This window comes from Saccostrea cucullata, unplaced genomic scaffold, assembly GCF_032062105.1.
Source record: "Saccostrea cucullata isolate Sc308-1 unplaced genomic scaffold, CSIRO_AGI_Scuc_v1 ctg3719, whole genome shotgun sequence".
NCBI classification, from domain to species: Eukaryota; Metazoa; Mollusca; class Bivalvia; order Ostreida; family Ostreidae; genus Saccostrea; species Saccostrea cuccullata.
Window position 1 is genome coordinate 229,190 of NW_026927101.1, and position 24,746 is coordinate 253,935.

At 30.6% G+C, this 24,746-nt stretch overlaps 1 protein-coding gene across 3 annotated transcripts in view; it reads right to left on the reverse strand.

Moving 5' to 3' along the window:
- LOC134273452 (receptor-type tyrosine-protein phosphatase alpha-like) overlaps positions 1 to 24,746 on the reverse strand; it is a 46,382-nt gene that overhangs the window by 2,253 nt on the left and 19,383 nt on the right. The window contains exons 7-25 of one of the 3 annotated variants that reach the window (XM_062755652.1): positions 11,871 to 12,008; positions 11,011 to 11,151; positions 9,705 to 9,866; positions 9,404 to 9,503; positions 8,846 to 8,961; positions 7,908 to 8,131; positions 6,994 to 7,081; positions 6,654 to 6,721; positions 5,958 to 5,994; positions 5,147 to 5,244; positions 3,589 to 3,717; positions 3,146 to 3,303; positions 2,779 to 2,914; positions 2,339 to 2,461; positions 2,166 to 2,223; positions 1,948 to 1,994; positions 901 to 1,035; positions 530 to 649; positions 176 to 327 (exon numbers count right to left, since the gene is read on the reverse strand). In XM_062755652.1, coding sequence (XP_062611636.1) covers positions 176 to 327; positions 530 to 649; positions 901 to 1,035; positions 1,948 to 1,994; positions 2,166 to 2,223; positions 2,339 to 2,461; positions 2,779 to 2,914; positions 3,146 to 3,303; positions 3,589 to 3,717; positions 5,147 to 5,244; positions 5,958 to 5,994; positions 6,654 to 6,721; positions 6,994 to 7,081; positions 7,908 to 8,131; positions 8,846 to 8,961; positions 9,404 to 9,503; positions 9,705 to 9,866; positions 11,011 to 11,151; positions 11,871 to 12,008 — 2,230 coding nt within the window. The remainder of the gene's footprint in view (positions 1 to 175; positions 328 to 529; positions 650 to 900; positions 1,036 to 1,947; positions 1,995 to 2,165; positions 2,224 to 2,338; positions 2,462 to 2,778; positions 2,915 to 3,145; positions 3,304 to 3,588; positions 3,718 to 5,146; positions 5,245 to 5,957; positions 5,995 to 6,653; positions 6,722 to 6,993; positions 7,082 to 7,907; positions 8,132 to 8,845; positions 8,962 to 9,403; positions 9,504 to 9,704; positions 9,867 to 11,010; positions 11,152 to 11,870; positions 12,009 to 24,746) is intronic. The other 2 variants (XM_062755653.1, XM_062755654.1) reach the window with 2 other exon arrangements.

Below are 24,746 nucleotides of genomic sequence, written 5' to 3' on the forward strand. Positions count from 1 at the left end.
TTAATTAATAAAATACGTCTTCACAGAGCAGATACATTGAAGATATTTTCTACGTCGCACCTACGTTGCATTTTAAAAATGCACTTTCATATGAAAACCATATAATTTATGTCCTAGTAAATGTAACATTTTACTGCACAATGTTAAAAATATAAGTTAAAAAACTGAAACGAACTTGTGCATTATGATAATCGGCTTTTCTCTTTCCAGTGTCATGCTTGTTACGGCATCAATGATGTCAGAAAGCTGTGTGGTGTTGGAATACACGGAATCGTCTGAAGGCATAGCCTGTACAGTTCTGACATCAATTTCTTCATCATCCCCATGCTTCGAGATAAAATAAAAAAATCCAAACTTAATGAACAATTAAGCATAGCATGCTAATAAATCATAATCGTTTCCACAACTATCAGCCTTCGCTCTGGTAATTGTAAGTACGAAAGTAAATGATATGTATCTGCAGAGTAGAGAGATCTACAGGTGTGAGCTTTGTAATTTGTTTAATTCGGTACTGCTTTATTATCTCCACCTGAATAGTAATCCTTGTTGTAGATATTCTTCTACATAGGCTGACCACTCTACTCTTCGTCTTCTTTACAACATATCTACCGATGACCAAATCATGGTCCTCTGGAATCCACTGCTTTGTCTGAAGAATTAAACAATAGAAATATTAAACATTTGAAATTCATTGCTGTTTATTGTGTACACAAAAATATGTAGCAACTGCATAACATAAATCAAAATAATGTTTTGTATGGTTTGTAAATTAAAATTGGTATTTTGATTTATTCTCCATGGAACTCTATTTTCCATTCTATTGGCATTTTATTGAAGAATTAAAAGAATAAAGGTATATATTATGTTAAATGAAATTGTAGATCATTTTTGTGTACATACTGTGAGCTGCTCATCAAGAGAATCTAAGGTCATAATAACAGATGGTGAACAATCCATTATTATCGCCATTAACTCTGAGACCTCTTTCGCCTTTGGATAGCGACACACCATTATTCCATCTTCCAGCCACATAGACTAAAAACAAAAGATAAAGAATCTAACAAGACCACTCAGAAAATCCAATACATTCATTAAAAAAAGTCATTAGGAAAAAAAAATAATGCTGTTTGACTTTTTATTGCTTATTGTTAATCCATTATTAATAAATTGGGATGTCATAAAATTTAATATAGGTACTGTGAGCAATGAGCTCGCTAAATGACAATCCCCCAGATTTTGCATAAGGTTATAACAGCAAGGTCCATGTTTCCCTCTGGTGACCAAAAATGAGGGTCTGATCAAAGCGTAGAAGGAGAGGTTTATAATGGCATTAACATAAAGACTCTGTGAAATTACAATTAATTTTTATTCACTGGTATAGGAGGATATGTGGATAAAACATGGATACCCTTCAATTTAAAAGAAACAATTCCAGTGTCAATGTTTTGCTATGGGAAACTCGAAATATAACTTCTATCAAAAAGTAAAATAGGATATGCACAATGGCACAGTGTAACAAAGATTTTGTGAAAGTCTCATTAAATTTCATTCAGTTGTATAGGAAGAGTTGTGGAGAGGGATGTGTACCCCAAAGCGTAACAAATAGATTCCACCTTCCACCTCTAATGCCCTAGTTTTCTGCTTAAACTTTGTATTGTCTAATGGATATTACAGCTACTTGAATACTTCTAGTTATCCTTCATAAATAAATATCTGAATGACAAATCTCTGGAATACAGTCACTTTTCAAACGTCTTTTATTTAATTGAAGAGCATATTTAATTCTGTACCAGAAAATGATGATAACGAACAGTATTTAAACTCATAAGTCTATTTAACAAAACAAATTTTGAGCAGAGCAAACTAAAATATCAGAGGTGGGATCAGCTGCCATAGAGGATTGAACATCCACTGGCGACCGATGAAGGTTAAGCTTTTGGTACTTACAGGATATTCTCCTACAACCAATGGTTGGTTAGTCTTTGTCTCTGCTTCTGCAAAATCAAATAATACTAACAAAGTTAAAACAATAGTGAATCGGCCATCCTGTGAAAATTATTGTAGATCAATGGTTCTCAAAATCGTATCGTGATAGGTATATATGTTATTCTGTGAACAGTTTTGTAGAGGTTGTGAAAACTGAACCTAAATATGTAAGATCTTACCCTCTACAGCGGTCATAGCTTCATACTGCCTTTGTTGTCTGATGTAATTGGCGAACTCCTGATAGAGTACAAAATGAAATATAGCATTTAAAGATCTGGTAATGCAACTTGCTTATATAAATACAACATTCAAATAACTTTACACTATTGTTTGTGAATTATTGTTTATTTACTGTATATTCCTTGTGCAGTCCATCTTTATCTGCAGTGTGATTGGTCAACTTGTCACGTGAGACCACGTGGCGTGGAAAGTTGAAATATTCATCTAAACACTTGTAAACAGTGATGTATTGGCCCTGTAATTTGAGAAAATCGAGTTTATAATTCAGAAACTTAATGTACAATATATATATCAAAGGAGTTTTATTATCTTATAGCAATATATGTACAAAAATCTAATTAGAATCGAAAATGATTTGCAAAATTGCGACGAGGTCTAATCATTAAAATATTTTTTTAGAATGAATTTTTAGATAAAAATTTAGCTGTAAGTAGATGTCATGACGCCTACTTCTCAGCCTCATTTCCTAATTTTTATCAAGTGTTGCTGTAAATATGTTTCTTTTTATTCCAGACATATATTTACGAATATGCTACAAACAATTAAAAATACCGATGTTTGGATCATATGCATTCTCTCTTTTCTCATAATGCTGACGTATTTAGTGACGTTTACACTTCCGGTCTTCAACCCATACTGTACCAGGGCATCTATAGCAATAAATGTGCCCGTTCTCCCGACGCCGGCACTATAAAACCAAAGTAAAATTACTGGAAAGTACCTCTACATCAGCTAACAATAGCAAAAAACAAAACAAAACAAAAAAAAAGAAAAAACAAAAAAAAAAAAAAAAAAATCAAAGTACTGAAAAAAGTGGCGTGTGTTGGCAATGGAAAGTATAATTATTGAATTTTTTAATCATAGTGATATTCCTGACATGAATTTGCTTGTAGAATAATTGAAACTATTTAAATGATACCTGCAGTGGACTATAATAGGTCTTTTCTGTTTCGCACTTGACATCTGCTCTCTTACTTTGAAGTAAAATGAAAGTAGCTGTGACGTCGACGGAACGCCATGATCTGGCCAACCAGTAAAGTGAAAGTGGGTCATAGTTCGAGGTACATCATTTTTGTCCTTAGAATGTGAAGAACACGTATTTTTAAAAATGATGCAGGAAAGAATAGATATCAATATCCATTGCATGAGTTTGTGTACAAATGTTTTTGATAAGATCATTCCTTTCATAAACGTTAGGGGATATGAAAATAAAAAAAATGTTTAACTTCACTATGTCATGTTGTAATTTCTTAGCAAAATGGAACAAAAACGATTTTAGTGAAACAATTAACAAGAATGTACATAAATTTTTATCCTCCTTGAACATTTGAATATTCATTATTCGATATATTTCTTATATACCTGAGTATTCCGAACTTCTAGATTTCTCACTGTATAACATGCATACACCGTCTCGTGCTTGTTGGTAACAGCTAATTTGCCATAGATGATTGTTCTTCCTTGGTTTGGCCAATACTGCTCACATTTTCTCTATAACAATTGTGTATAAAATTAAAACCACTTTGTCATTTACTTTTTAGTGTATCTTCATGTTTTACAACGAAAAAATAACTTTTTTCCCTCTGCATTATAGAATGTCAAATCAAAAGATATAAAATTTTAAACAACTGAACTAGAAAGTTATTAATGAATATAGATATAAAAATGCAATTTAATTTTACACAACTGAACCTCTAAAACATAGAAAGTTATTAACGAAATACACCCGCCGTCTGCTCCATGTGATTACCGGGGAATAATTGGAAAATGGTGTAAAAATGGCTTAACAATCTGTATGAAAAACTTCCCTCAGGATTTAATGACTCAGAGATAGATTTTATTATACGAAAAGATCTTTGTATCTACCGAGAAATAGTGACTTAAAACGAGACTGCTGATCTTCTCGTTTCATCTCTCTGTTTGTCAATAAACCATCCCCTTTAAAATGTTTGTACGGAAAACATGTTCAGATGTATTGAAATAACTAACAAATGTAAACGGCGTATGGAGTTCATAAAGTAATATTGCTTCACAGGGAAAGTTGGAGATAAAAAGTTAAATTCATTGCTTTATGTTATACCTCTACTGATTTTTTTCTAAATAAAGGAAATGCAGTAAAATTCGAATGATTCCCTACATATATGAGTGAATGGATTAATTACCTGTGGGTAAGTTAAATGAGCTAATCCCAGATTCGGAAGCTAATTCCCCGGTTCTCCGTAATCTTCTAGATTTTTCTTTTGTATAAGTCTAATATTTTAATGGACTTAATTCCGCGTGCGTTAATTTTGAAGATAATTCCCCGCCATTCGTAACCCTGTATTTTTATCCGTATAATAAAACAGTTAAAAAGTATATCATTGAGGGAGTTAGCAAGACTCAAGTTCCATGCCTCGGGAAATAGTCCTGGTCTTGTGAAACTGAAATCTTGTTAACTCCCTTAATGATATACTTCAACTGTATAATAAAATTCGATTGTTAGATTACCATTTACATTGAATTAAAATAGATGAATATGAAAGAGTTGTGTCAGACCAGTTAAAGTTTTATTCAAACTCAACAGGATATACATGTATCGTATCATTGAGCAGCCAATAAAATTCCTATAGAATTTTGGAAACCTTGGGCCCGTTTTACAAAAGAATTTACAACTAAGACCAAAAACCTCTGTTGATTGTAAAAAAAATGCAAAATAATCATTCAGTTTTAAAATTGCTATTCTAAAAATATCTTACTACATTCTTTAAAAATAATAAAATTATTTACAATATATGTTAATTTGAAGTTATGTAAAAATGAATTTTGGACTAAAGTCGGAAGTATTTTGGTGAAACTGGCCCCTGGTCTCCTAAAAAAACCAAGATAAATATTGTCAATCTAAAACTTAAGCAGTTTATAATGATTAATTTTAATTTAATACCTTTTGTCCCTCAATGATGCCGGTAAGCATTACAACGGTGGTCACCTTCTCATGCCAGATCATACGCCATAGATCCTTAACTGTAGTTGCTTTTGGACCTACAAATCATGTATATCGATAGTTTCGATATGCCTGAATTTAGCGAAAGTTACTTCCCTTTGGTCGCCATATGAAAGGTCGACTCGGTGATTTTCCCTCTTTTGTCTTACCATGTTTAAGAAGTTGTAGCAGATATATTTGGTGGAAAATTTTTCATAGATATATTTTTTTAGGTAAAGGAGGCTTCCAAAAATTTATATACTTCATAAAAATAATGATTTCCAATTTAAATAGGAAATGTAAAAATTTTAAACTGGTTGAACAATGAAGGAATGCAAGCATTTGGACCTTCAGTATGGTGGCCAACGGAAAATAATTCTCGCTAATTTCTGGTCTATCGAAAACTATCTATATATAGCTAAATCAAATCCTTATTATGAGACATAATCATATCCATATCCTTTTAATTTAAATCATTCCTCAATATTACTTATTATTTTAAGATGAGGAAAATATATTTTATTTATTTGATGCAAAACGATTAACAAAATAATATTAAGACTTGTTATTTAAAGATACTTGAAAAACAGAAATGTTTACTTGAATTTTATTTTTATTTAATTGTTGTAAACAAAGCAATTAAATTCAACAGGAAAAATCGTGAATGAATTCATATATAGAAATACCGAAATCCTAGATTTTTTGCACTGCAGAACATTTCAGTGAAGATTTTTCATAAAAGTGTTTATTTTAAAACTAAATTGAATTCTACCTTGACATGCTATGTATTCTTTCTCTCTGAGCATACTCTACAAAAAATCAAATATATCTGCATCAGTCATCGTTGACTAAAAACATATTATATATAATTCAGCACATTAAAAAAAATAAAAGATATGAAAACCATAATAAATTGTCGCATTTAAGTCTTATAGAAACAATTAATGTTGTTAAGCATTAAATAAAGAGAAAACAGAGCATATTCAAGCTCCAAGTCCAAAGAAACAAATGAATACAGTTCAGAGACAGAGCAAGCCCGGAAACCCCGAAACCTTCAGGTAACATTGAGGAACGAGTATCCCCCAAGTTTTACTACCAGGTAAGCGAACATATGATAAAATATGATAATAAGTTAAAAAAATTAATAAATAACATTACGGCAATTTGTTTTCTTTTCAGAAATACGTGTAGATGTATACAGGGAAAACAGTTTTAATGGATTTATAATTGATTTATAAGCAATATAAGTAAAAATAACAGTATATACATGTGCGCCGTGTATCTTATATCAGAAAGGGTGTCTTATGATACAATGTGATAAAAATATCTCATTTTTTAAATCTTGTGTTGGCTTTGTTTTCTTTGTAACAGTTAGCGTCAAATAGTTTGTAGTGATACTTATCAAAAGTAGAAAAAAAATGTAGATATGAAAATTTAATTACATATAGAATTGAGATATTCAACTTACAGGAATGAAGTTAGCGTTGATGTAATCTTCGCCATAGGGATCCGTTAAAATTACCCTTGAGTGATCGTCTGCATGTGTTAAAAGTATTTTTCAATATATGTAAAAATAAATTGAACAATTGACATTTAAAGTAATTTTTGTCCAAAAAGTTTTTTTCTTTTCTAAGCTCATTTTCTGTTTTCCTTGATTCTGAAGACAATACCCTTCAATTAAATTATTATTTGTCCACTTTTAAATTATGTATTTGAAAAAAAAAAATGGAAACATTGTATTTTAAACTAAATATTCATCCTTTTTCTTAACATGTTTTTCTGTTAAAAGATATACATCAAATACATACAAGGTAGTGTGTTTTTAAATCTATTTTTCAAAATATTTTTCTCCAATGTTCCCACACTGCAACGGTTTATATCTCCCTCTGGTAAAGCCTTTAATAAAACAAGAAAATGTTATATAATTTTAAGTTTACTGCAAATTCTATATTTTGATAAATACGAGATAGGGACAGAACAAGTGGTAAATAAAAACATTTTCACATTAATATATCTGATTTCGCTTTCTGAATAATAGAGTTCTAAAGTACATGATAAACCACACATGAGGATTCCGATTGTCATTTTTAAGATGTTTCTAAATCAAATGCGTAACACATCTTTAAAAAATTATTCTGCGTAAAAAGATATTTAAAACAATGGGTTTTTGTTGATAACTTAATCTAAGATCAGTAATGTCTAAATTCATGGCTTTGAGACATTGGATATGCAAATAGTTCAATTAAACCACTGTTTTATTTAGACCTCCTGGGCGTGACTTCCATGGAATGTACGATAAATTTTCTACTAATGGATAACATTTTACAGTGTTGAATTCTACACGTTTTTATTAACTTCTTTTCATAAACAACTTCAAACGATGTCCTGTTATTAATCCTCTCTGTTGTTAATTTATACAATATAAGTGTGCCGGGATTAAAATTATTTCCCTACTCTTGTTTGACAAATTATTTTTATATGACAAGTTAAAAAAATATTCCCGAGCACAAATATATTTTTTATTTCATAATCTTCACTTAAAAATGAATTTATTGCACATAACTTAAAAGCATCTTTTGATCTTCATTCCGGATTAGAATTTCATAAGAACTACAAACAACATTAAATTTAATTTTAATACTTTATTTACGCATCGTTAACGCCCATTTAGATAAAAGGAGACGATCCTTGGAACAGATAAAAGAAAGCAATAAAAACATACTTTAAATTCAGCCTTAAAGCCTTCGTCTGTATTTTCATGCTTCCTTAATATGTAATCGTGCAGCTCTTTCACGGGAATGTCCCCTAAATTTTCACTTATCAGCTCGATTTCTTGTAGGTCATCTCCTGTTTCTATCTCGCTTTCGGTTTCTTCTTGCTCCGATTCTTCTTGCTGCTCTGAGTTTACGACGTAACTTACATTGTAATAAACGTTTGCCTGATCCCCTGAAACATAGCATTAAATGATTGTACATGTATCTATATTTATGTCTTTTTTTATGAGTAATACACACTATTTGAACATTTTTTAACAGTAAATATATAATGAATTGATTCAACAATGATTTTACGTCGCATAAATGGATAATTTCTTATCGATAGTAATGATAAGCAACTTTATATATCAAATATGATATATTTTATAGTCACTTTATGAAAGTAAAAAGTAGTATCATTTTGATTACGTTGTTGTTTATCACTACACTGATATAGAAATCATTGTGGCACTTGTTAGTCACGGTTAGATTTGAGTTATATATCTTAATTTGATTTATTCTTATAATAGACACTTATGTTGATTTTTTTTTTGTATTTATAAATATTCGTTTTTGTTTTGTAGTCGTTATTTGCAAAGTGTGCCTTGTCTTAAACCGATGATAAATATTTTTAAAATATATTTTGTCTTCGTAAAATGTTGCTTACATGTAAAACACACGATAAACTGTCACTTTTGTTCACTATAAATGCTAAAAGGTTAACAAACTAGAAGTTGCTGTTAATGTCAAGATATATTCTACGGAAATGTTACATTCAAGTGATATGTTTCCTTTACAATATTTCAATTTTAGAAAAAGGAAAGTAAACCATCATGAGTAATTATATTTCACTTCCTTGATAATATATCTGATAACTTTAAGTGACGAGTCTTTTGCGTTGTACCTTTTCCATCCTGGTCAATTTGATCTAAGTAATAATTAACTTTTCTTTCTGATGTCGGGGTGATCTGTGCCTGTAGTCCAATAGCATCTTCTGTCTTCGTGTCGAGTCTTCTTTTCCTTAAAAAATACATTTATAATTTAAAGAAAATGTGTGTAAACGTGTAGTGTACTAGCTAAGACATGTACGAAAATGAAAATTAAAAAGAAGGCTACTTAGGATATATAAATCAAATAGTTAAAACAAATTTAAATACAGATCCTATTATACTAGGAGTTATATAGAAGAATTGTAAAACTAGTCATTGTGGTAGTAAAAGCCCGTGATTCGCCGATAAAGAAAGGTTTCATTAACAAATAATAAAACCTAAGGGTGAATGCGCATTTTTTTCCTTCCTTCTTAAATGCTTTTGATTCATTTTTCCTGTTCTTATTGACATACAAATTTGAAAAGTGGAAGATCATAAAAATTGTACTTATATTTTTCATAAATTTGATGAAAAAAATCAAAACTATGAAATTTTATAAAAAAAATGTAAATGCTATACATTTGTTATATTACCGTCTTACAATCAGGCAGATGATAAAGAGTACTAATAATATCAGGACCAGGGCCCCGACCGCCACACCAATCATCAGGAAAGGCGCTTCCTCAGATACAACTATAAAGACACGATTTAGTTTAAAGGTTTATAAATTTTGCTAAGATTCCGGTCTATTCTTTTCCTCTCATTCAAATATACAAAATATTTACACAAATTCCTTACACGTACACATGCACTCTAAAACCGAACTGTTAATAAATCAATGCTCAGGTTTAACTACCCTTCAGTGACTATTCATAGGAAATATATACATTTTACCTGCACCAGCATTATTCACTACCACTTCAGTTTCACAGAAATCCCCTGATCTACCAGCAACACAACCATCACATCGACCGGAAGTGGGATAACAGAGTCCAACCCTGCAGAATTCACTACATGTCATATTACATTCTTGTCCATAGAAACCTTGGTCACATTCTGGAGAAGAACAGTACATAAAATAAATGGCTGAAAGGGATATCCCATCACCCGAATCCTCCTTACAGCCAAAATATATCCTATTATTATTTTTGTGTTCTTCATTAGCAGTAACTAAGGTATGGTACGTTGAAGAGGATAAAACTTACACGTATTTTCTATATTCAGAAATAATAAATCCTTACAATGATACACGAAGAAGGTTCACATCTCATTAAAAACCAATTTCAGTATTTAACATTTGCAGTTTTGATATGTTTCTTTAAGATTCATTCCAGATAAAAAAGATAGAACTCATTTATTTATTAAAGGATTTTTTTTTCATAAAATCGACTATATACAGAAAATTTGGACAATCATAAAGAATCATGTATCTATTTATGAAAGCACGAAAATGCAAAATATTTAGTATTAAACGTTTCTTTCTTGTTATTTTTTCATGATAAGCTAGAATTAACTAGAATTGATTAATACGTAGTGATAAGAGAAATATGCGTGAATATTTGTATTTTCATGTCGTATTGATATTTCATTACATTTGTGCTAATATTGATTTTATTTTCTACGGTGTCATATTACACGTACTTAAGACATTATTTGTTTAAAAATGTATATATTAAAGAAAAAGTAAATGTTGAGTTGCAAAGGAAATGTGCCAGGAAAAGGTGCCTTAGGATAAAAAGTAAGTGAATCAATACTCAGCAAAGTAAGAATTTGAACCTAATGTCAGTGTTGTTGTTATGAGAACAGTTTCACAAAACGGTCCATCACGTGATTCAGGACACATTAGGCAATGACCATTTGTTTGGTTACATTGAAGATTATTACAATGAGGGTTGCAAGTTAAGTTACAGTATAGACCATAATACGTCTCTGCACAAACTGTAATAGAAGTTTAAAATGTACATCTTTTTTAAAAAAATCATTATTTTGTGTCAATTACCGGCATGCTATAGAGTTACAGGACAATATAATAGGTTCCCATTACTGTCTTGGCAAAATGAATAATCGTTAAGTTATGCACGAAAATGTTCAAACATCAGAAAATATTCTGAAAATTTGTCAAATAAAATGTTTGATTTATTTTATAGGAAATAGAGCATTATGGTTTTTTCTCCAAGATTAAAGATTGAAATTAACCTACCATTACATGTCCTCCCAGCCCAACCCTTAACACAGCCATCCAAACACTCCCCTGTTATAGCGTCACATGAGGTACTGTTTTTACAATTTGGAATGTAGCAAGAAGTATTACAGTTCTGACCAAAGTATCCATACTGACATTCTACAAAGAATGAGGAGTACCACAAATTAAATATGAGAAAAAAATGAGGGACATGGATCGCTGGATAATTGTTAATTATAAACTATCTAAATTTGATGACTCTAGTTCACGGAACTTAAAATCAATTTAGGGAACATGAGCTTAGAATCGATCCGTACATCGCTGGTTCGAACAGACTGTTCTGAGAAGGGGACCCCGGCATTGAATGAAATAGTACAAACTGAGGTCCTGTGTCACAGATAGTGCAAGCACAAAGAATGCCCACTGCTCTAAAACCCAAGTGCTGAAATATGGACGATTTGCAACGCTCCATCGCAAGCGTTGACCATTCATTATGAGTGAACATTTCCGAAATGGACGTTGAACAAACTACATACGAGCACATGTACATGCACTAAGGAAATGAATGCATCTACAATCAATGCATTCGTGAGAATGAATATGTAGTCAAGTATATGTAAAGCATGAAGAGAGAATCTGTAGAATACTAGAGCAAATGAATGTCAATGCAGTTTAAAGTTAATACAGTAGACATGTTTCTTTTTTTCGCACCACCTAGCTTTGGAAATTTTTAACCTACTTTTTTGCTTTCGCCTAAACTCATATTTAAGATGATCATGATGATATTGTCATTGAAACAATATAATGCATGCATACAACTTCGAAAGAAAGTAAATTCATTACTATATGAAAGTTTAATACATAAATCATAAACCTACTTTGATCACATTTATCTCCCCTCCATCCAGGAGAACAATCTCCAGGGCAGGATCCATTCACGTGGTTACACTGTTTATTACTGATACACTGTCCACATGAGACAGAACATCCTTGTCCATATTTACCAGCTTGGCACTCTGAATAATATATATGACGAAAATTAATGCATTGAAGAACGGCAGATATTCTTCCAACGTATTTAATTCAGTTTCTTTGTTTATTCATGAAGTGTCATCATATCTTGATATTTAAAGTCTTAAAAACTTTTTTGTCTAGTATATCTTTACCTTATACACACATTGCTTAGTTAAAAATTAAATTAAAAAATGGGGTCAATATGCTTCTTTAAACGCTACAGTACATTTAAAATGAACTCTCTGCACTGACATTTGTGATTTAATAAAGAATTACACGTTTGGAATTTTTAAATCGAATATTTTAATCCAAATAAAGAAATAATAAAATAAACTATGAGTCTATTTTAAAAAAAAGACGTATATAATGAAAATTTGTGGGTATATGTTCAAAACGTTTCAAGGACAATGGTTTTTCTTTAAGAAGTTTAAAAAAAGATAATTTTTATTTATATTTTGTGTTGTTCGAAGTTATATTTTCTTTAGAAAATAATTTAACTTGTAGTAATTAAAATTCTTTAACTCGCGAAATTAAGTTATTGATTCATTCACGATACTTTCTTGATCAGTCAAGAAAATCAACTGGTGATGATTGTTTTTAAACTGTTGGCATACATTAATTTTGCTTAATTTAAAAAAAAAATAATCATCTTGGGTGACATCTTATAACACTAAATAGCGTTGTAGATTGTAACGTCAATATGTGGTGCAAAGGTTTTCCCAATACACTCCATAAACAGTTCACGCACTGTTTGCCACAATAATTACACATCGGAAATTGTCTGCAATCTGACATTTTATTTTGTTTAAAAAAGTTTACCAATGGGATTTAGTAGACATAGAAATTCTGACTGCATAACATCTCTTTGAAAAGGGCAGGAACGGACGTCTGGAAATTCCAGATATGGGAACGAATGCCTAGGACAAGTAAGCATCCTTTTTTGACCATCGCAACGGACGTGGTCTCTAAGTATTGAAAGGGTAGATAAAATGTTCTCATAACATTAGCATGAAAACAAAGGCATATAGACTGGATAAAAAAAAAAAACTTTTGGCAAAATACGTATAGGAGTATAATTCTAACAAGGTAATTATAACTACCATCGAATTCATGGAATTTCTCCTTCACATGAGTATTCATTACTTTTGAATAACGTTCTAAAATAGTTCATCTTTTCAGTTGAAAAGTTGAAATACTCTTATTTCTTTTCAGTAAAACGTCGAAATATGAAATAGATGTAGCAGATTATATGGAATCTAGTTCGAGTTCATTAGGGATATATGGAGTCGTCATTAAATGAGTATTTACATAACCATTACTAACAGATAAAACGTTGTAAGTAGACCAAAATGGATTAAATAAATGTTACAGACGACAAGTGCTATTTTGTCATTTCTTTATTTCATTTTTTTTTCATCAAGTAATGTAATGCATGCATATCCAAAGTCGAATTCTTCAAGCAAAAATATGTCAACATTCTAAGCAATACCGTTTAATTCATTTTCATATCTACAAGCTATAGTCAAGAGCATGGTTGTAAATACTTGTTTGTTGCTATCCGAGGCAAGCATAATAAAAACAAAACTAATTCACAATTCTGCACCTGCAATATATAGTTTCAATAAAAAAAAAAGAACAAACGAGAAAAAAGTCTTGAAAGAAATATAAGTGAAGAGGTATTAGAATACTTCTACCTAGTAAAGCTTAATACACAGATACCTTTTTCACAATACTGTCCAGTGTATCCCTCGATACACTCAAAACATTCTCCAATCTGAAAGTGACACGTGTTATTTAAACAGTTCTTAGGACACCTCGTGCAGTTTTCCCCGTAAAATCCCAGGTCACATCCTACAAATATTGGAACAAAAGAAGAACTACTAACCGATCTTTAAGTAAAACAATGAGGAAAAAATAACAAAATGTGATGTGGTTGCACCTAATGCAAGTTCAGAGTGGATTCATATTGCAAGGAATGTAGCAAATAACGTGCCAACGATGAAAACGGCTTCTCATAAAGAAAGACATGTTTTTAGTTCAAAAGAATTAGAATAAAATTTCAGAACACTAGATTATTACTCATTCAAAAAAAATTATCATATTTCACATTAACTTCTTGTCCCGATTCCTAAAAATTACAGTAAAACATTACAGTACATTAAAATTACAGTTCGAGAACGGATATTGCGAATTCACAGATATAGCGAAGGCATCTTTGATCCCCAGCTATGTAAATTTGATTTTATACGGATATACCAAAAAATGTTATAACCGAGTTTTGCTGTAAAGACGAGTGTGCTAACGGAATGTACATGTTTAAAAATACTAAATAATATCTGAATTTAAAATTTAAGGAAAGTGGGAGTTTGACGCAACTAACACATATAATGCCGTTGTCTATATAGAAGTTTATTGAGTAACATCCTTTATCATCTTGTCAACATTATTGAAACCTGGCTCTGTACCCTGTAGATGAATCATATGAAAAACAGGTGTGTTTGGGTTTTCGGGGCCTTTAGCAAACAGGCAAGCAAAGAAATGTATCTGTTGTATCAGAAATGGTGATTGGTATGAAGAAAGATTTTTAAAAGTAAAATCCATATCCAAAATTGGGGATAATAATATTGTTTTAATTTTGGGGATAATTAATATATTGTTCCATGACGTCATGAGACATAGACAATCAAGAAAGCTTTTCTCATGAATTGTGCAATAATCTGAGTTCAAGTAATATTAAATGCATTTTCAGCTTGTGGAAATTTACGTACTGTATTTAGAATTACAAAGATTCAATTAGATTTAAATGAACATCACATTCTTCCATCCTATATGAATGCAAGCCAATACTAAATACGAATTAGTGTATATTTATTGAATAAAATAATACACCTTAAATTTAAAAAGCATTCGAATCGTGATTTAATGTTAATTTTTAGTAAATTCAAGTTTTTGAAGAAAAAAGGAAAAAATAGCTTTCGATTCATATTATCCTGAAGCCTAATTACAGCCAGTTACACTTAAACAAAAACAAAGATAAAGAGAAAAGAAGGGTGATAGCTGATAGCAGATAACATTTCTGTGTATATCCATTAACCAAATAAAGAAAACAGTTACCTTTTACCTCGACTTCACATATATTTATATACGAAAATTCGGATACATTAGGAAATGATGTTATATTTCTTCTATTGTAAACAGTGACGTAGCGACCGGAAGTGACACAGTCTAATGTGAAGTTATTTTGTGGAATTTGTTGTATGTCGTGTTGATAACATAGGGTTCCTGACCGCCAGTCTTCTGTGTCAGAGATATACACGGAAAATCCAGAGAGTGTGTTGCCTTCTGGAGAGAAATTAAAGAAATATGAATAATTATACCTTATGGTGATTTGTTTAGAGAAAAGTCTGGCTAGTCCATGTATTTATATGATTTTATTAAAAATATATCTCCACATTCCTACAATACATACAATTTTATATTTTAAGTGTCGGCAAAATTAAGTGATCAACATTAGAAGAAACAATAAATATTGCATCTTATGATGATGATTTGTCTCAAGAATAGTTTTAGCTACGGTACATGTCTAAATGATAAGATCAGAGAAACATTTGCACGCATATTATTGTAGAGATATCGAATTTCGATATTTTGAAGTTAATGCCTTTAATTAAATTACATTTGTTTTATTGGTCCCAACCTGTGATTTTGCAATAATCATTGAACTAGTCAGATGTTCCTCAGAGTGTATATATTGTAAAGTTTTACAAAGTACATTAAGTTGATTTTGCTTATGGAGTGTTATTAACTTTTCTTACAGTTAGTATTATACTGCATTAGTAGTTTCGTCATTATGTTAATAAATGACCTTTTTCAATTCAAATTGTGTTTATCTCTTTGCTGTTAATCAAACGAAGCTAATAGTTTTGCTTGGGCGAGATGACAAAAAATTACATTTCAACAATTACACAAACAACCTTACTTTGACATTTAACAGCTACAGCTGATCCTGATGGACAGTCAGTTGATCCCTTTGGACATGTTTGTATGTTAACTTCATTGCCTGCACAGTTCAAGACGTTATAAAATGGAGGTTGATCTGCTGAGAAATCTCCAGCTATGCTATAAGATGTATTATCTCTAGAAAAGAAAAAAAATCAATGGATAGAGAACTAGAAATATAAATATATGCGCAAGATCTTATTAATAAGTGACATGCAAAGCAACTTAAAAACTATTTTAAGGGGGCATTTAGGGGTTATATTATTTCGTTAACTCTGTTTTGTATTTTGCTTTGCGGATTAATAAGCATGAACTGACCCAAATCAGTTTATTCTCGAATACTTTGGTCAAATATTAGTGCCATTCCTTAATTTAAGGACACAACGGGTTTTGTTTTTCATAATACCTCTTTTCACAAAGATTTGAAATGTAAGCATGTAAATGACCATGTTAAATTGCTGGAAATAAATTTAATATTTGAAATAAAAATAAATGTGCAGGTACATGTTGAAAAACAAAACAATCAGGATATGGTTCCCTTTCAAATGATAATCATATGCTTACGGTAGAAATCCCCAAGCCAAGCAAACGACCTGGGCATCTTTTTCATCAAAACTACTCGAACAAATCCTTCTTAATGGATTAGCAACAAACACTGCCCCGTCTCCATTGGAATCAGCAAAGATACCAGAGTCAGATGATCTCATTGAGGATGCATTGAGACCTACTGTAAGTGACAGTTGTATTTTTCAATGAATATTACAGATTTTAGACTATTTTGGAGGATTTTTTCCCTAAACAATTTACAAAATAGGAAAAGTTAAATTTCTGTACAATAAAAAAATTAACCTAAATTTAATCGAGGCAAATAAATATCAGACTTTCATAGATTGTTTGATACTATGAATGATACTTTCTTTTATATGGATGCAAAGTTTGCAATTCAACGAATAAAAAATGTTCATATAACATCGACCAATGTATTAAGTTTAATATATGAAATAGAAAGACACATAGCTATATGCTTACACCTCCCATGTAAGATTGATATCGATGCTATATTTTTCTTCTTCCCGAAATCAACCGATAACCACGCCTCCTTCTGACCGGAAGCTGTAAGTGAACAGTCCAGCGGATATGTACTCCTGTCTCCGTCCACAGCTTTACTTGGTGAAAAATGTCCATCATTGTACCTACTACTGACTGTCACAGATTTCCTACTGGCAAGATTTTCTAAAAGAAATATATCTTATTTTTTTTCTACTCCTTTTTCATGTGTAAAGGCATATTTTAAAAGGCAACCTTTATGATATCTGATTCCTGATATTCTTAAAATAAGTTATTTAATTTCTTATATTTTATACACGATTTTTTGTTCTATTTATTTTTCTTTCTTACAAAAATCAGTAATACATTTATTAATTTTTTTTATGTTCTCGTACGATTTAAACATATATCAAAAGTGAACACTTACCATATTGTTGAGAATTGAGAAGTAACCGACTGAAGAAAAGTAGAAAATTGATGATATCAAAGTCCATAATGTATTAATTAAGCAACACTTCCTCCCTGTTCATACTTGAACCATCCTCTTTTGTTAAAAAGTGAAAGTGAAATATTCCTTCTTTAAGATTATATTTATCTAACACTGTTTTAAGGACTGCATTTGATATATAAATGATTCATAAAAAGCTTTCTACGTACTCCCGGAGCTATGAAATATTTAAATCATAGTTCTTTGTTTGTTTGTCAATTTCCGGTTTGGTGAACAAGTAACTACATATATAAAATGTTTATAACCAAAAATAGGAAGGTAAAAAATAAAACTACACCCAAATTTACAACTTTATGATACATAATATTTTTTTCAAAATTTTATTATTTATTTCTGATCACATGTTAAGCAAATGAAATAAACAAGAAAAATTCAGGCTAAAGCATTATATAAGTTAAAACATTATGTACATTCCTTCTTTATATGGACCCTGTGAGGACCCGGGTTAGAATAGGACCTCAGTACCCCTTGCTTGTCGTAAAAGGCGACTAAATGGGGCGGTCCTTCGGATGAGACCGTATAAACTGAGGTCCCGTGTCACAGCAGGTGTGGCACGATAAAGATCCCTCCCTGCTCAAAGGGTGTAAGTGCCGAGCATAGGCCTAAATTTGCAGCCCTTCACCGGCTATGGTGACGTCTCTATATCAGTGAAATATTCTGGAGAGGGACGTTAAACAGTATACAATCAATCAATCTTTATATGGAAATGGCTAAATTAGTATAAAAATTAAGAATAATTTCAAAGTAATTTTCAAAAGTCGATTGCATTATTAAACGTTGATATCAAGCAATAATTCTTGTTAAATGTAAAGTATGGGAAGTAAGATGTATCTAAAATCATGGATGTTTTCACATTTTAAAGAACATAAACATGAATGCATACTTTATTGACAGTAAGTTTATTAGAAAGGAATTTAGGTAATATCTGCCCTGCTATGCATTTTTATTATGTCTTGATAATTTAACAATCAGAATGAAATATATGGAGAAACGATCAGTATTCAAGGTGAAAAGTCCAGAAAACAATACAAAATATGATCAAGATATGAACAGAGCAAACACAGAAAATTTTTTTATAAGAAACATTTTATACATGCCACCTGACGGATTATGAGTTGTCCATTTAAGTTCCGTGTCTTTGATATAAATCCATGTATTTGACTGGTCATTTTGCTCTAAAAATACACCTACATATACCATACATATAATATTATAATATTTCTTGACGACAAAATGCATTGACTAGCAAGAAAATTATGTCATGTCTTATACGCAGCACTGTTAAAGCCTACTATGAAAAATCAATGGAAAATATACGTGCAAAAAGGGGGACTTTTGTTTTTACGTAAATTTATTTTAATTAAGCTGTTTTATTATCACAGAACTTAAATACTTATGGAAATAGCATAGTATAACCCACTCTATACTGTTTTAAGTTTGGTCCCATTGATGGACAGTCACGTGATGAATGCTTAGTTCGTGTACTGAATGTAGGTCATGAACAAATTCCAATATTGCAAGGGCATACCCTAGTTGAAATTAAAAATTCCAACTACTAATTGTTTTTGCATACTTTGTAGTTTCTGAAAAGTGCTGCTGCTTTGAAAAGAATTCGCGTTTTAATAGTTAAATTTTCAGGTAAATAAGCCAATTTCGAAATATGTTTGACTTTTACCAAATATTTTGTGTATTTATAAAATCACGCCCTCGATTTAAAGAAAGCAGCAGCACTTTTCAAGTTAATAAAAATATCCTTTATCTATATTCAAAAAATGGTTAAGATCTATTAAGTGTATGCCCTTGCCAAAGTACGATTTTATGAGGCATCTCATTGTAAAATGTACGTAACCTGTACATAAAAACATGACATAATTAATAAAATACATTCTCTTGAGAGTTAATGAATAATCGCACTAAACAAATGATATACATTTGTATTAATCGACTATTTAAAACCTGTAAATAATATTCTGTTTTATAATAAAACGAATTTTTCATCGTTAAAAAATTCCTCAATCTGCTTCTCACAGCACAGAAAATACGTCATTTTTACCAAAATGACGTCATGTTTACAAGTTCATCGCTATCAGTGCTTTGTTTATAACCAACTACATTGGATTTAACTAGCAAGTTTTTTAATGCATTGATAAGTTTTATTGTTGTTTATTATGCTAATACAGTTCAGAGTTGCAAATTATTTCATTTTCAGGTATTATGAGAAATACATAAAAGTGATATTATTATGTGACGTCACAGTAAACTTTTCCCGTATAAATTAGGCCCAGCTCCTTATTCAAGCCTTAACAATGCTGCGTAGAAACGCAGTTACCAAAGACCTAAGTGATATGCAATGCATTGTTCACTAAAACTATGCAGTTTCAGATTTTTTTCAGAAATTCACAGGGCCAAATAATGAAAAAGTTAACCTTGTTCTCTACCCTTAAACATAAACACTTTTTAGTAATAATAAAAATTAATATCACAGACCCTCACTTTTTCTTTCATTTATGAGTGTATAGAATAATTCAAATAGCTCTGCTCGAATTCAGATAAGTTTAACTCATAACATTCGAAGGAATTTTTTTTATTGATGAATTTTAATGCCAGAAAAAGAAAAATTGACTACAGAGATTGAAAACTATTTCGCTCTCAAAATTTCTACTTTGACAATTTAAATGTACAAAAAATTCCAATTATTCGTTTGGATTAACATATTCAAAAACAAACTTTGAAGAATACATTAATTTTATGTGTTACACATAACAACAATGCAAATTAATAGCTCCGTAGAGCCTAAAGAAGCACACACACCCCGATTTTCGGTATGATTTTTTTTTATAAAGGTATGTGTGTAGATTCGTAAAATTAACTTTAAAAAAGTCTTGTTACTTCTAATAACAATCAAGATCCCATCTCCCTTAGGTAAAAGTTTTAAAAAGGAATTGATATTAACGAAAAATCAAAAGTTTATTTCAAGAACAACAAAACCACAATTAGCCATGTTTACATAAAACATGCTTCGGTAGTATATTTTTTGTTCAGTGTAGAGCCACAATAGTGGGATTTTTTTATCTCCTTTTTTAGAAGAAAGTTTTAAAACGAAAAAAAAATTTAAAAAAATATTTACTTCTTTTTTTAATTAAGAGCAAATCCACGGATAGCAAGATGTATTAAAAAATCTTCTTGTAGACCAGATTGAATCAAAAAGAAACATATTTTTTTTTCTTATCAAACGGCAGACATTTAAAAAAAAATAGTTTTTCTAATCAAAAATATATATATTTCAAATCTATTATAAAAAGCTTAATTACAAGTATACCAAGCACCTAAGGAGGTCTGGTTTATGAGGGTTTTATGGCATCTAAAACGAAGTAAATTATTTACAATTAAACAAGTTAATCAAACAAATATATCAGCTGTCTCTTTTAAAGTCATCACTTTGATGTTTTTATGGTGGACAGAATAACCCTGATTTATTATAAAAAATGATTAGACGTGACGTAAAAAAAAATAAAGAGATTTTTTTTTAATTAAGTTACTTATTTTGTTCAGTTTTATCATAATAAAATAGAATAAAGTACGGAAATCTAAGCTATATTACATCTTTGACTCTCGTACTGTTGACTTCTTCATTACTGGAAGGAGCAAATCTATTTTTTTTTGTTCAGAAATACTTGTTTGGAAAGGTGAGGTTAGCTAGATGTACATAGTATCAAGATAAAGCCATTTTTAAAAAAAATGATATGATGATAATACATGTACTTGAGGGCGAACAACATTACTAACTATTTTATTCTCGAAAGATTTATTTCCTTCATAAATCATATTATATTTTGGTTGCAGTCTTAACCATACAGAACAGATCAAGAAATTCCTTACCTTTTTTAACAACAAAACACCAATAGCTGTCTTGGTTCAACACTCAATACAGAAGCAAACAGAAAAAGAATAATTTATGTATAGAAAATAAATAGTCTGTTCAGGATAAACTCGTATTACTTGATAGTTGATCAAGATTAATGTACTCTGCTTTGGTTTTAATATCTGTTTTTCCTATCTCCATATAATGAGACGTTTCGACCTCTCTATATTCAGCAGATTTGGCCCTATGGATTCCAGTATAATGGGAATCCTCTTTTCCTGATATGGGTAGTTCGTAGTCAGGGTTGTTCTTGTTACGTTCAGAGGACTGGTGTTTTTTCTTCAGAAAACAGATTAACAATATTGCTATCAACAAGATCACAGCCACAGATAGCAATGCAACGGCGATCAGAGGCTGTGTTGTCCAAGTGTTTCCATCTGTAAAAAGGGAAATTATATGTTAATTTTCATTATATGGCAGCTTACGAACTTAATTTCAAAAACGCTGAAAACAAACATACTTATAATGAATCGACGCTTTCAGCAAAATGATTTTCAATTTTTTCGACTCTATAATATATTGTAAACTAAACGCATATAATGAATCAGCTTTATAACAAAGCAAGATAGTCCATCTCTGATATTTTTTATTAGCACATGTGCAGCAGTTATTAATGGATATTTTTCATTATCACAGATGATATATATTTATAACATTTATAACTGTTATGACTATAGGTATTCCTTACTTTACATACATTAATATAGCTAAATCAACTACAATTTAAATAATTTCATAAAGGAATGCATCGAAATGTCTCCTTGCAAATAACCTGAAAAGTACAAAATTCATTTGATAGCAACTACATTGGTGAAAGATTTTCAATGCGTTACTTATATAGTGAGAATAAATAAAAGAAAAAAATGTTGACTAATATTATGCTTAATATGCACTTTTCTGGTCATACATTCAATATGTAATTAGGGTTTTTAAGGGTTTAACAACTCTTTGATTGTTCGATAGATAGTATATTATATGAAGTGCATATATTTATGATTTGATTATCCTATTTAAGTAGACTTACGAGACATAAGCAATTTGATTAAAATAACAAAAAAAAAAAAAAAAAAAAAAAAAAAAAATTCAAAGAAAGTGACTCTCATCAGCGACGTACCTCTAATCACCTGATTCGACAAGAATTTAGTGTATCGGCGGTGTGATACGGCGTATATGATTTATAATTTCTTACAGTTAATTACTTATCTGGAAATCCGCTATCATCAGGAGCCTATTTGCAAATATGTTATACAGATTATTTAGTTAGCGAAGATGTGATCATATCACTCAAATTCTAATTGCATTTATAAGACACAATAGGCAATTCAGAGAAAATTGCTTTGCAATCTTTATCTTTACAAAGAATGTGCCAGTATTTTTATTAATTTTTGTTTTGTTTTACAGAGTCCTGGATTGTATTTGGCTACAGAATATCAAATGAATACAAATGCTTCTAGAACTCAAATGCATTATGTGAATGTGGAAGTGCTTGTCAATTAAACTAAAATAAGGATATAACCGTAAGTTAATTTCTAAACGATATCTTATGAATATATATTTGTGAAAGAAAATTGAAAAAAATATTCTGCATAAAAAAATTAAGTTGAAAATGTAGAGATATTAAGATACTCAATGCCAATTATAGCCTGACTGAAAACAGTTAAAGAATTTTGCAAGATAAATATCATTCTCATAAGATTAGCCTTTTGTGTATCACCCTGATTAATTTCTTAAGTTGAAAAAAATTCACCAAACTTTTTTGAACGATATCAACCAAGTAAAATAGTTTTCACTCTATGCGATATATACTTGTCAACAATCATTTAAATCTCAAATTAAAGGATAAAAATAATTTGTTGTAGATGTCACTGTAATAGTCAAGAAGTATTCTCTATTCTCTCCTCTATAAGCTATGGGACATCACATATACCTGTACTTGCACCAGAATTGTCAACAGGAACCGCAATTTCAGTTTCACAGAAGAATCCTGACCTGCCATCAACACAACCATTACATTGACCTGTTGTGGGAACACAGAGTCTTCCCCTGCAGAATTCACTGCATGTCATATTACATTGTCGTCCATAAAAACCTTGATCACATTCTGCAAGAGAGTAGTTCATGGAATAGATGTTTGAAAAAACATATCCCATCACTTAAATCTCCACCTACAGCTCGACCATATCTCATAATTTTTAAGTTCCTAATGCGCAATATCCTATAAATTTACAGTGTTGATGTAAGTTAATTACAAATTTTGTTGTTAATGCGCAGTAACTGATGTATGGTACCGTTGACGAGGTTAAAACATATTTTCTCTCCTCAGAAATGGTTAAACATTACACGGAATACGTGATATAGGTTTCGACTTCATTAAACAAAATTAACGAGGCTGGGGGGTGGCAGCCATTTTCAGACTATTTCGATCTCCTTTCAAAGAAGAGCTCCATATAAAGATATACAAAATGACCAAATTTTCAAACTAAAATTTATGAATTTTGTCTTTGCCAAATGATAGTTGACAGCTAAAGATACCGTATCTAAAAAAAAACCGTTAAATCTGGTGGCTTACTTGTGCTTAATTTGTTGACCCCCAGGCCTCCTTAACACGTGCAGCCAACACAGTTTTAATGTTACCTTACCACATCTACATGTAGGGCCTATCTTTTACCATTGGAGATTAAGAATTAAAAATCAGTTATATATTTTAATATATTTATATTCATATTTTATTCATAAAATTGACCATAAACCAGAAATAAGGACATAAAGTATTATGTATCTATTTATGAAAGCACAAGAAGGTGTACTGATTAGGGTTACATGTTTTTTTTGTGTCGAATCTTCGTTTATAAGAATTAATTAATACTTAGTAAAAAAGAAAAAAAGGTGAAAATCTGTGAATATAAGTATTTTCATTTCATTAAGATCATAGAAAGTGACAAGCAATGTTTTGATCGTTTTATGTATTTGTGATAATATTGATCATATTTTTTATGCTGTCAATTTAATGTATCCATAACTCGATTAAAACTACATATGTTTATATCTAAGACTAAGCAAGTGTTGAAGTACAATGGGAATGTGCCAGAAAAATGTGCCCTTGGAAAAAAAAAATGATGTGAATAAATAAGCAGCAAATTTAGAATTACAACTTTGTGTCAGTGTTGTTGTCATAAGAACAATTTTGTTAAACGGCCAATCCTTGTATTCCTGACATTAAGAATGTCGTTTGCTTGTTAAGTTACAGTATAGATCATAATACGT